This window comes from Acomys russatus, chromosome 6 (genome assembly GCF_903995435.1).
Source record: "Acomys russatus chromosome 6, mAcoRus1.1, whole genome shotgun sequence".
NCBI classification, from domain to species: domain Eukaryota; kingdom Metazoa; phylum Chordata; class Mammalia; order Rodentia; family Muridae; genus Acomys; species Acomys russatus.
Window position 1 is genome coordinate 75,571,027 of NC_067142.1, and position 13,236 is coordinate 75,584,262.

At 42.5% G+C, this 13,236-nt stretch overlaps 1 protein-coding gene across 1 annotated transcript in view; it reads right to left on the reverse strand.

The window, feature by feature from the left end:
* Nvl (nuclear VCP like) overlaps positions 1–12,172 on the reverse strand; it is a 56,194-nt gene extending 44,022 nt beyond the window's left edge. The window contains exons 1-9 of the mRNA XM_051148032.1: positions 12,014–12,172; positions 10,192–10,265; positions 8,159–8,211; positions 7,979–8,075; positions 5,282–5,339; positions 3,815–4,090; positions 2,740–2,872; positions 2,480–2,556; positions 961–1,095 (exon numbers count right to left, since the gene is read on the reverse strand). Of these exons, the coding sequence (XP_051003989.1) occupies positions 961–1,095; positions 2,480–2,556; positions 2,740–2,872; positions 3,815–4,090; positions 5,282–5,339; positions 7,979–8,075; positions 8,159–8,211; positions 10,192–10,265; positions 12,014–12,070 (960 nt within the window). The 5' untranslated portion in view covers positions 12,071–12,172. The remainder of the gene's footprint in view (positions 1–960; positions 1,096–2,479; positions 2,557–2,739; positions 2,873–3,814; positions 4,091–5,281; positions 5,340–7,978; positions 8,076–8,158; positions 8,212–10,191; positions 10,266–12,013) is intronic.
* Positions 12,173–13,236: the final 1,064 nt, after the last annotated feature.

Below are 13,236 nucleotides of genomic sequence, written 5' to 3' on the forward strand. Positions count from 1 at the left end.
GAAGAAGACATCTATCTTGATGCATTTAAAATTCTGAATGTAAATCAATCTCTATCACATATTGTCATTATCAATTTAGAACACCTACCTAGACCTAAAAACATCTTAAGCCCTAAACAATTAAGCTTAATTGTAAAACTAAGCTACCTGGTCTTCAACTTCCTCAGAGACTTGAGAAGGAATAAATTTAATTATCTGAGTATGCTGGGAGTGTTTTAGAAGACATTTTAACAATGGAAATTTTAAATGAATTTAACTCCAATAAAAAAATTATTATTTTTCGTATTTTGCTGATTTTAAAATTACTAAGGCTGGGGCCGGTGGCACCTGCCTGTAATCCCAGTACTCGGGGAGGCAGAGGCAGACAGATCTCTGAGTTCAAGGCCAGCCTAGTCTACAATGTGAGTTCAGGACAGCCAAGGCTATACCGAGAAACCCTGTCTCAAAAACAAACAACAACAACAACAAAAAGACTGCCTAGGATAAAGGAGAAGAGAAGTAACTAAAATGTGAACTAAGTGTTTAGAGTTTTGTTATAGTTAAGCTTCCCAATTTCTGTCATAAACACAATAAACCAGCATAAGAAGCAGCATGAAAAAGGTAAACAAAGGAACCTTGGGCTGGGGATGGCTCCATCTGTAAAGTGCTTGCAGCCTGAGGGCAGGAGCTTGGCACTACAGCACTGATGCCAGGGGCCCCAGCGTGAGCAGGGTGCAGGATGAACCCTGGAGTTGCTGGCTACCCAAATCAACTGAGACCCAGGTTCAGTGAGGAACCCTATCGGAAAACCACAACAGAAAGAGTAAGGAAGATGATGGGGAAAAAAGGGAGGGAGAAGAGGAAGACGGGGAATTCCTTACAGATCAAATTTGCTTTCTAAGGAGATACCAGGTCTAACTGAAATTAACCAAAGAGAAAAAACAACAACAAAAATCAAAATCCAGCAACCAAGTAGCTCACCCCAGCAATTGCATGCGCAAGTAACGTCTTCCCACAGCCTGGTGGCCCGTGCAGGAGAACCCCACGAGGGGGCACAACACCAAGGTGCTGGTACACCTCTGGGTGACGCATGTGTATGAGCATCTTGCAGACTTCCTGTCAAGGGTTAAGCATAAAAGATGTCTTCTTCAGCCCAAGAAAGAGTCAAAGTAGAGTCAAATGTCCTATTTTTTTGGAACACCAAAATATACTAGATAGAATAGGCTTTAAGCTGGGACTTGAGCTTGAATCCCAGCTTTGGCATACTCTGCAAATAGCTCCAGAGTCTTCATGCTTCTACTTCCTAAGCTGTAAAACTATCTACCTCATAAAATACCATGAAAGGTAATTAACATAGTGACTGTAACAGAGCAGACACTAAAAAACTACAGCCATTACCATTATACTGTCAGAACAGTGTAAAGTTTTGTTTTTGTTTTTGTTTTTTGAGACAGGGTTTCTCTATGTAGCCTTGTCCTACCTGAACTCATTTTGTAGACCAGGCTGGCCTTGAACTCACATCAATCCACATGCCTCTGCCTCCCAGTGCTGGGATTAAAGGCATGCGCCGCCACTGCCCGGCCAGTGTAACTTATAAAGCATGTAACTTTGGGAGCTGGAGAGATGACTCAGAGGCCAATAGCACTGTCTGCTCTTCCAGAGGTCCTTAGTTCGATTCCCAGAAACCACATGGTAGCTCACAACCCTCTACAATGAGATATGGTGCCCTCTTCTGGTGGGCAGGCAGAACATTGTATACACAATAAGTAAATATTAAAAAGAAAAAACGACCGGGCGTGGTGGCACACGCCTTTAATCCCAGCATACGGGAGGCAGAGGCAGGTGGATCACTGTGAGTTCAAGGCCAACTTGGTCTACAAAGAGAGTCCAGGACAACCAAGGCTAACACAGAAAGACCCTGTCTCAAGAAAAAAAAAAAAAAGCATGTAATTTTAGATACACTAGAAATTAAAGTGTGAAAAGACAGGAAGCTTCATTCCTCTTGGCATCCTGAAGGATCAGGTTTGCCCATCTCACCTTCCCAGTCTTTTCTATATTTACTTCACATTAAAAACAAAAAGGGAGCCAGGAGGTGGTGGTGGTACACATCTTTAATCCCAGCACTTGGGAGGCAGAGGTGAGTTCGAGGTCAGCCTGGGCTACAAAGTGAGTCCAGGACAGGCAAGGCTACACAGAGAACCTGTGTCTTGAAAAAACTAAAACAAAAGGTAGGACTGAAGAGATGGCCAGTGGTTAAGGGCACTGCAGCTCTTGAAGAGGACCTGGGTTTGTTTCCTAGAACACACATGGTGGCTCACAACTATCTACAACACCAGTTGCAGTGAATCTGGCGACAGTACCAGGCATGCAAGTGTGCACAGACACACAGTCAAGCAGAACACCTATGGAGAGTAATTTTTTAATTTAAATTAAAAACAGGTAGACTTTGTGGAAATGTCTTGCAATACACCCACTGTATGTAAAGCCAACTGGTACTAACTTTCAATGTTGCGTCATTGCCTCCAACATCCTCAAACTTCACATTGGAAATCTGCAACTCTGTACTTCTTGCTTTAGCTGGTTAAAAAAAAAAAGTGAAAAGGTTAGTCTGTCCATACAAACATACAATTAAAGCTCCAGTAGATAAAAAATACTTTCAACTAGGTATTCCACACACAAACAGTTCTCCAGCAAAACAACTCAAAATAGTGACCCTCAGAGCAAGCATGCCACTGCTGTGCACTGCTAGCCACGGCTCACCTTTCTTTTGCAGAATAGCTTCTATTTCTCCATCTACTTCTTGAAGATCCTCTGTCTTTCTTTTGTTTCCTTTGCCCTTTGGCCTACCTTTCCTTTTCTTATCACTTTCCAGAAGAGGAGACTCTTTTAAATTCTGGGGAGAAAATAAAATTTAAATTTAAAGGAGACAGAGGCAAGCAGATCTCTGAGTTCAAGGCCAGCCTGGTATAGAGCAAATTTCAGGTAAAGGAAAGCTTAGGTCCAGGTGTGGTGGTACAGGCCTTAATTCCAGCACCCAGGAGACAGAGGCATGCAGATCTGAGTTCTGTTCTGTCAGTTTGGTTGAGAGGCAGTGCGCTGGAGCTGAGCTTGTGGCAGTTCAGTTCATAGAATTCTGAAGCAGTTTTACTGGGAGTTTTACAGAGACAGGTTGAAGAGAGAACAAGCTGGACACAGGTGAAGAGACCGAATCAGAGAATGAGAAGGAGCCAAAAGATTAGAACAGGTTGCCAAAGTTAGTCAGAAGCCAAGAGAGAAGCCAGTTTGAATCAGTTAGCTTGGAGAGGAGTTAGAGCCAGAACAGCTGAGTTGAACCAGGCAGCAAGAATTCAGAAAGACCTAGAAAAGGTGAGCTTATTCAGCAATAAGTCTCAGAGGCTAAAAGCACTCTAGGCCTAGATTAGATTGTATGGTGTCTAGAAACTTCCAGAACTAGGCCTAGATTAGTATACAGAAACAGTACGCTTCTGAGATAACAGTTAAATCAGGTGAATAAAAGTTACTTTTACAGAAGTTATCTGTGTTTTTCAAAGTAGTTATAATTTGGAGCCAGGCATGGTGGCGCACACCTTTAGTCCCAGCACTCGGGAGGCAGAGGCAAGTGGACGGCTGTGAGTTGGAAGCCAGGCTGGTCTACAAAGCGAGTCCAGGACAGTCAAGGCTACACAGAGACACCATGTCTCAAAAAACAAAACAAAACAAAAACAGTAGTTGTGATTTTTAAAAACAAATATAAGTATCTGCTCGATACTACATCCAATGAAAAGATCACAATATATTCCAACTACATGAGCTAAACTTTTCACTATAAAAATACCTGTATCTCAGAATCTGGCTTTTTATAGTTGCTTTGGTCATCTGAGAAGTCCAAGGCAAGACTTTCTTTCTTTCCACCTGGGGTTTTGTCAATAAACCATCCTCCCTCTGATTCTCGGGCAGGGGTCTTCCACGGCATGGACCCCGCTTTAGATGTCAGCAGTGACGGTGTTGAAGTGGTGGCTTCTCTCTGTTCCAACTTCAGAGTGGTTGAAACAGAATCAGAGTTTCCCTTCCGATACAAAGAGAGCAGGGAACTGTTCATGTGATTTGCTGACTGGCAGAAACATGATTTCAGTGTAAGTAACTCAGTAGGTCTTAAAACCCCAGTACCCAAACTAAAAAGCTTTGTGTATTTTGCTTTAAACACACAACTTTTCTCACATTACAGTCACAATACACAGGTTAGATAACTCCCAAACAAGCTTCTACTATCCAAACTACAAAACAGAGAACCAGACCAATTCATAATTGATTAAATAAAATGAAGAGGTATGGAAACAAACTGGTAATCAGTTATAGGAACCTCATCAGTTAAGTACTGGATCAAATATAATGGAGCACTGTCATGAATTCAAAGTCCCACTTACCAACTAGGAAAAGCTAAGAAACTACCTGTGAGCACCTTGGTGCATTTTGATGTGTCTCTTTAGTTAAGTCTGTCATCGGTGATGCTGCCTCCGTGGCATTCCTTCTTTACATGTTTTTTTGAACAGAGTTGTATTATGTAGCTCTGGCTGGCCTGGAACTCGCTATGTAGAGCAGGCTGGCCTAGTACTCACAGATGTGCCTGCCTCTGCCTCCCAAGTGCCAAGATTAAGCCACACACACGTGGTGAGTTTTTCTATTATTACTTCCCTTAATATTCTAATCTGCTTTAGTTTTGGCTATTGCTTCCCCCTTTTCCTTTATATAACTGATTATACAAACATAAGCACTAGAAGGATGATTTAACCACCATGAGTGTACAGGAAGCACTCAGTTATGTATTGATAAAGAAGGACAAAGACCTCTGTTCTGTTTTTGGCCTTTTTTCTAAAAGAGGATCATAATGAGTACGAGGAAAAAATGGGCTGGAGAGAGAGCTCAGGAGAGAGGACCAAGCTGAGTTCCCAGAACCCACATGGTGGCTCTCAACTCCAAGTTCTAGGGTATGCCCTCTTCTGACCTATATACATAGAGGTAAAACAGTCATATATATAAAATAAAAATAAATTTTGCTGGGTGAGGTGATGCACACCTGTAATCCCAGCACTCTGGGGAGGCAGAGGCAGGCAGATCTCTGTGAGTTCAAGGCCAGCCTGGTTTCCAAAAGTAGTCCAAGACAGCAATGGCTACACAGAGAAACTCTGTCATGAAAAACCAAAACCAAGTAAATAACCCGCCCCCAAAAAACCCAGTAAACAAACAAACAAATCTTTTTTAAAAAGGAAGAAATCAAAGTGGGCTCATTGAATGTTTGGCTAACCTGTGGGTCCGGATAATCCTCCATGTTGGAATCATCATCAGAATAGCTTTCAGCGTACCTCAGAATTAAAAAGAGAAAACATTTTGAAGCCTTTTTTTCTGAAAACCTAAAAAATTACTATCCTAAACAAGTCAATTATTAAAGCAAAACATGTCGGTTAAGAGTCCAAGGGCAGGGCTGAGGGTGTTGGCACACGCCTTTAATCCCAGCACTCTGGGAAGGCAGAGGCAGGCAGATCTCTGTGAGTTCGAGGACAGCCTGGTCAAGTCCAGGACAGCCAAGGCTAACACAGAGTAACCCTGACTCTGAAAAACAAAAATCCAAAACAAAACAAAAGGGTGGGGTGGGGATCCAAGAGCTGAGCTGCAGAGTTCTTACAGAAGACCAAGTATGGCTCCTATCACAATGACCTCTAACTCCAGCTCACAAGGGATAAGAGGCCTTCCTCTTCTAGCCTCCAAAGGCACACACACTTTAGTGCGTGAGCACACATGCACACATCACATCACACACACACAGAGCATTCACTAACACAGGCATACTCACTAATATAAGTAATTAAAAAACAAAACAAAATACCCCCGGTCACTGTATTGCTCATCAACAGAGAGAGACTTCTTTGTATATAGTAGATGGGAATTAATACTGAGACTCATAACTGGATCATGTGCAGTGTGAGAGACTTTGGAATACTCCATTTTAAATGAATTGTCTTCACCAAGTCTTCCCTTAAGGCTCAGGGATCTATGCAGAAGAGGAGGCAGAAAGACTACAAGAGCCAGAGGTGGTGGATGACTCCAAGCAAACAGTGTTCTCTAGACACAGCAGGGCTGATGCACATGTGAAGCCACAGAGCCTGTGGCAGCATGCATAGGACCTGCACAGGTTCAAACCAGGCACAGCAGGGCTGATGCACATATGAACCCACAGAGACTGTGGCAGCATGCACAGGATCCCAGCACCGAGAGGGAAAGTAAACACAAGCATTAATTCCAATTACTATCTACTAGGAAAGAGAAAAACCTTTTCTGCAATGGAGTGTCACCGGGTAGATTAAACACACTCCAAGGAAAGCCCCATGTTTGGGAGAAGTTAGCTGGCTGACACAAAATGAACCCCAACGTTTCTTTGTGGCCTTCCTGTTTACTTTGATTTCATCGTATGTTGGGAGGCAGAGAGAAAGGGGACACGAAGGTGGATGGTAAGGAGGTGAGAATAATCTAGAAGCTGGCGATGATCAAAATACAGTGTATTAGAATTTTGTTTTGTTTTGCTTTGTTTTGTTTTTTGAGACAGGGTTTCTCTGTGTAGCCTTGACTGTCCTGGACTTGCTTTGCAGACCAGGCTGGCCTTGAACTCACAGCAACCTGCCTCTGTCTTCTGAAGTGCTGGGATTAAAGGTGTGCCACACTACGGCCTGGCTCATAAACATAAATCATAAGAAAAAAGTTATAATGATCAAAGAAACTAGAATTTAAAAATCTACTTTAAACAGCCAGGCATGGTTGTGTAGCCTTTACTCCCAGCACTTGGGGGCAGAGGAAGGCTGGTCTCTGTGAGGTGAGGCCAGCCTGATCTATACGGAGTGTTCAAGGAGAGATAGGACTACAGACAGACCCTGTCTCAAAACTAAAGAAAACTAGAAATGCATTTTAACTAGTTAGAACTCTGTGCTTACTGCCTCTGAGTGTCAGCTTCCTTATCTTTCAAATAGGAATGTCTCATTAAGTTTTGTTTTTGTATTTAATGTGTATAGGGGTTTTTTGCCTGCGTGTATGCAAGTGCTGGGAATCAAATGTGGTTCCTCTGGAAGAACCAAGGCATCACTCCAGGCCCAAAAATGTTTGTATTTTTACCGAGAGTGCTCCAGTTATAATATATTTAAACATCAAAATTTGCTGCCGTCTTTTTAATATACCTGGCATTATATTAAAACAAAGAATAAAAAAGATGATGAGACAACTACGCTGGTAATACAAAACAGCAAACAATTTCACTGCCACATGATGTTAAGATTAGAGTAAATCTTTACAACCAAATGCTAAGAAAACACTCACAAGGACCTAAGAAGGCCCCCAAAAGACTGACAGCTTCATTGGCCTTTTCTTTTTTTTAAGATTGATTTATTTATTATGTATACATAGTTCTGCCTACATGTGCACCTGCCTGCCAGAAGAGGGCATCAGATCTCATTATAGATGGTTGTGAGCCACCATGTGGTTTCTGGAAATTGAACTCAGGACCTTTGGAAGAACAGTCAGTGAGCGGGCGTGGTGGCGCACATCTTTAATCCCAGCACTCAGGAGGGAGAGGCAGGCAGATCGTTGTGAGTTCAAGGTCAGCCTGGTCTACAAAGGGAGTCCAGGACAGCCAAGGCTACACAAAGAAACCCTGTCTCAAAAATCAAAAAAACAACAACAGTCAGTGCTCTTAACCTCTGAGCCATCTCTCTAGCCCCTTCACTGACTTTTGTTCACATGGCTAAGTGAGATTTGTGAAACAGACATGAATAGTTAAGTTACTGAAAAGCACAATTAAAATGCCTTGAGGGAGTAGAGAACAATTGATATGGCTTGAGGAAGACAGTGTGAGGTAGGAAAATGTCCAGGCTCGATTGCATTGTTGGCCAAAAAGAGCCACGGAAAGCTCTCTAAGCATGAATGCGGGACTTTAGGAAAAACGCTTTGCAGTACTTACTCATTTTCTCCATCTTGTCTTGCTCTTTTTGCCAGATGTTCATCTTCTAGTTCTTTGAGGTTCTTAAGTTCTTTCTCACTACTAATTATGTTAAATACTGAAATCGATAAATGACAAATGTCAGGAGCTAAAATAATTATTTCTATAACTTGATAACTGTTCAAACAGTGAAAGATGTACCTTTTTCTACCTGAATCCTAAAAGCATTTCTTTTTCTTCGACCATAATCTACACTGGGAAAAGAAAATAATTTTAGTACATAGTTTTCACAAATATTTTCCACTAAGTATTACTGGTTATACTGGTAAACTGTTATGTGCTACTCTGGGGTACTCTGGAACTTGCTAAGAAATCCACCTGCCTCCTGAGTGCTGGGATTAAATGCTTCTCCAGCCCAGTTATGCTGACTTTTTTGTTTTGTTGTTGGTGTTTGAGACAATGTTGCTAAGTAGTCCAGGTGAGATACAAACTCAGGATTCCCAGAAAGTACTGGGATTATCGGTGTAAGCCACTATGTCCAGCCGTTACTGACATTTTAGAAGGAAATAGGTCAGCTAATTTTTAAAATATCCCTTATTAGATCTATCCCATAATTCCCCATTATTAAATTCAAGTTCAAGCATTTATAAGAAGACTGTATGCGAGATGGAGAGATGGCTTAGAGGTTAAGAGCACTGGCTGCTCTTCCAAAGGTCCTGAGTTCAATTCCCAGCAACCATATGGTGGCTCACAACCATCTATAATGAGATCTGGTGCCCTCTTCTGACATGCACGTGTACATGCAGCAGAACACTGTACATAGAAATAAATCTAAAAAAAAAAGAAAGAAAAAAGACTGTATGCCAAAGGTAGTGCACAAAAGTTTGATGAACAGTATATTTCTTTGATTTCCAAGTAAATTCTTTTGTTTTTCTGGAAACAAGGTCTCTTTATGTAGTCCTAGCTCTGTCCTGGAACTCACAGAGAACCTACCTGCCTCTGCCTTGGTGCTGGGATTAAAGGCATGAAACATCATGCCTTTAATGATTATAAATTATTCATACTGGGTGTTTTGGTGAATTTCTGTAATCCTAGAACTCAGGAGGAAGAGGTGAGTTTAAGGACAGCCTGGTTTACATTATAAGTTATAGGCCAGCCACAGCTACATTGTGAGAATGTCTTGAGCAAAAACATTACCCCCCCCCCCCAAAATCATGTACTTGGAGGTGGTTAGATAGCAGATAAGATACATATTATCAAACCTGCCTATAAACTCCATCTCTAGGACCCACATGGTGAAAAGAGAGAGCTGAATGCTGCAAAGTTGTCTTAACTTCACACACGTCATGGCACATGCACGCATGCGCGCACACACACACACACACACACACACACACAAACACACACACACACACAAATTAAATGCAATTTTTAAAATTTCTCCGTAAGATTCTTGGAGCTCACTAAGCTCCACTAAAGTGTTTGCTGTGCAAGTGTCAGACTCTCCAAGACAGGTATAAGGAGACAAAGTAGAGACAGAATTCCCAGACACTGGCAGGCCAGTTAGCCTAGAGTATAAAAATAAAAGACCTTAGGGATGGAGAGATGGCTTGGAAGTCAAGAGTACTGGCTGCTCTTCCAGAGGACCCAGGTTCAATTCCCAGCAACCACGTGGTGACTCAAAGTGAGACTTGGTCTACAAAGTGAGTCCAGGACAGCCAAGGCTACACAGAGAAACTCTGCCTCAAAAATCAAAACAAAACAACAACAAAGAATATAATTACTTTACAAATTGAGAAATTTCACTGTTGTTTTTAATTAGACCTGAAATCTCCCTTCCTCAGTTTTCCAGGTGCTGGGATTAAAGACATGGCAACCAGGCCTAACTCACATTCCCTGATAGAGACTGAAAGCTGAGGAAGAAATGCTTGATGGTTTTAGCTTTCTGAGGAAACAGAAAGGAGAAATATAGCAATGTCCCTATCTCTCGGCCAATCAAAGAGGTAAGAAATGATAAAAAGAAGACATTTCCTCTAGTGTAAGGAATTAACACTATATATATATAGTAGGTGATTACAGATGTTTATATAAATGATTTGAGATGCAGGATTATGAATTGGTAAGATAATGCCAGCAGCCAATGATATCAATTGAAAAATTAAGCAACACGGAATATTTAAAATGGAAGGGGGGGGCTTATAAAAAAAGCAAGGATTTAGCAGTACACTACTCACCTGTACATTCTTTGCAAATCAGAGGCCAAGATGCCAGTGTCCACATATTTGCCACATCTATTACTGGTGAGGTACTAAAAGAGAAAACATGACAAATATTAACTTAAATCTCTCAATCAGTAACGAAGAGATTGAACTATTCTAATATATACTTTAATGTAAATTCTTCAGCAATAAAGTAAAGCACAAAATTTTTAAAAAGCATATCACAAGCAATTTTTTTTTTAATTGCCACATTTGTAATGAGAGAATGAACATAATTAGCCACTACAGTGCAGTATCTTTACGGTAGTGAGAGCTTACTACATATCCTGTTCCCAAACACACAAAACACAGCAGCAAATGTCTGACTATCAGCTGAAGGCAATCCAGTTTTAACATGAAATCACCTTTTTTATTTTTAATTACTTTTTTGGGGGGAGGGGGGTCTTGCTGTTGCCCATGCTGGCCTTAAAATACACTTGTCTAACATATGGAAAGCCGAGTTCTATCTCCCAGCACCAGTCCCTCATGGAAAAAACGAAAAGGGGGTGGGGGTGGGGATTCCAGATACTTCCCACTGACTGCTTCTGACTAGAGCTCTGATGAGCTTCAGTTTTGCTTTAAAATTATCTCATTGGCTGTTGTGTGGAGTCAGAAACCAAGACCATAGTCAGTTCTGGGCTTTGCAAGAATGTGAAACAGGTTGGTGGTGGTTCGGACTAGGATAGCTGGAGGCAGCACTGTTTGGATGGGTTTTATATTCTCCAGTCATTTGTAACCTAGGTTGGCCGTCACCTTTGAACCCTCCTGCCTGAGATTCCCAAGTGCTGGAATTAGAGGAGTGGGATGCTACACTTGCTCTGTTTCTGGAGTGGTTAACTAGATTATTAAGGCATTAAATATAGGATGTAAAGAAATAAGTCCAAAAGAGGCTTTACATTTTAACTAAATGGAAGGTGGTGTCATTTTCTGAAATAATAAAATACTAAGAAAATCTGGAGGGGGTTAAAAGGAAAAAATATACACACACACACACACACACACACACACACACACACACACACACACATATCTGGGCTGGAGAGATGGCTCAGTAGTTAAGAGCACTGGCTGCTCTTCCAGACAGGCCCGGTACCTACATGGCAGCTCACTCTGTAACTCCAGTTCCAGGGGATCCCACACCAGCACGCAGACATACATGCTGGCAAAACATCAATGCACATGAAACGAAATGCTAATAAAATGTAAAAAGGCAGAATCTGGGGCTGGAGACAGCTTCCAGTCACTTCGCCAGAGGTGACAACTAGGAAACTGGATATAAAGAATTTAAGACACCCTGTCTCAAAACAGTGACAAAAGAGAGATGAGTACACTCTCTGTGCAAAGAATAACTCTAAGGCTGGGTGGGGGTGGTGCGCGCCTTCCATCCCAGCCCCCGGGAGGCAGAGGAAGGCAAGATCTCGGTGAGTTCGAGGCCAGCTTGGTCTACAGTGCGAGTTACTGGGTATGATGGTGTCTCAACAAAACCAAACAAAAATCAAATCCCTCCCTCCCTTTAATTCGTGCCTGAGCTCACTGCACCACTGAAGGCATCCACCACGCAGTGCTTCCTAGCTATGAAGAGGAAACAAACAAACAAACAAAAACCACTGGCAAAGCATCCAGGCTCCTAAACCTGTTTTATCGCTGTTCCCTAAGGTAACCGCACGCTCGGGAGAACGGGAATTAACGTTTGAATTAAGGACTCCGACGGCATCACCGGAACCCAGTGGCAGCGTGAAGAGCCAGGCCAGGTAGGCGGGCGAACATGGAGACGCAGTGTCCTCAGACACACACGCACCTGAATGACCCGTTGCTTCAGCTTCCCGTCCACGAACACAGCAGGCCTGGGCTTCATGCTGCCCGTGCCAGGCGCGGACGCCTCACGTTACCGGGGATGCCTAACGCAGGCGCCTTCCCTGACGCACCGGAAACGCTGCGCACGCTTAGTTCCGCGACACCGGAAATGCCCTATGCACGGTCCCTTCAGCTGGGAAGCGCGGAGAGTAGGGAGGGCTGCACTGCTTCGGAAATCGGGAAGACCTGGAAAGTGCGCGCAAATTTGTAATCCGGTTCTTTTTTCAGCATAGTCTATCCATGAGGGCCCAGGAGGCCAGGCCCACTTTGAAGCCGTTCAACTTTATTGGTTTCCAAACGAACAGACACGGACTCTATTTGCGGCTGCGCAGACTCTCACAAGCCAGTAATTTGCTGTCAAACCAGGCATAGCGGCACATGCTTATAATTTCAATATTCGGGAAGCTGAGGCAAGGGATATTCAAAGGCAGCAGGGCTTTGAAGCAAGAGGCTCTCTCAAAACAAAAAACTTTGGATTTGTCGCATTCCAGGCTAGAAACTGCAACCCGTTCATCGAGTTTTTGTTTGCTTTTTGTTTTGTTTTGTTTCATTATGAGACGAGGGTGGTGTGGAACTCAGTCTGCAGCCTGAGGACTTTTCGCCTTAGAGACGTCTTTTCAGGCAAAACCATGATTCGTGGCTTTGATGCAGAAAAGAATTTCAGGACGAGCCAATATGAAGCAGAATTGGAATTTATTTGTTTATTTTAGAATTTAAAAAACTATTTAGTTAGTTAGTTTATGAGTGCTCTATCTGCATGTACACCTGCATGCCAAAAGGACATCAGATCCCAATATAGATGGTTGTGAGCCACCACGTGGTTGCTGGGAATTGAACTCAGGACCTCTGAAAGAACAGTCAGGGCCCTTAACCTCTGAGCCATCTTTCCAGCCTTGGAACTTATTAAAAGATAGTTTTAACAGTCTTAAGCACAGTGGTTAATAAAGAGATGCTCAGGGAAAGAAGAAGAAAGATATAAATAACCCAAGTGTGCGTATGGTTTTCTTGGCCTTTTCAAGGTAGAATTGTGCATAAGAGTTTGTTTTTAAGGCATATTGTTTCAAAGAGTAATTTACAGCAAGGTTTAAATGGTTGTTAAGAAAGTTGGATTTGGCCGGGCGTGGTGGCGCACGCCTTTAATCCCAGCACTCGGGAGACAGAGGCAGG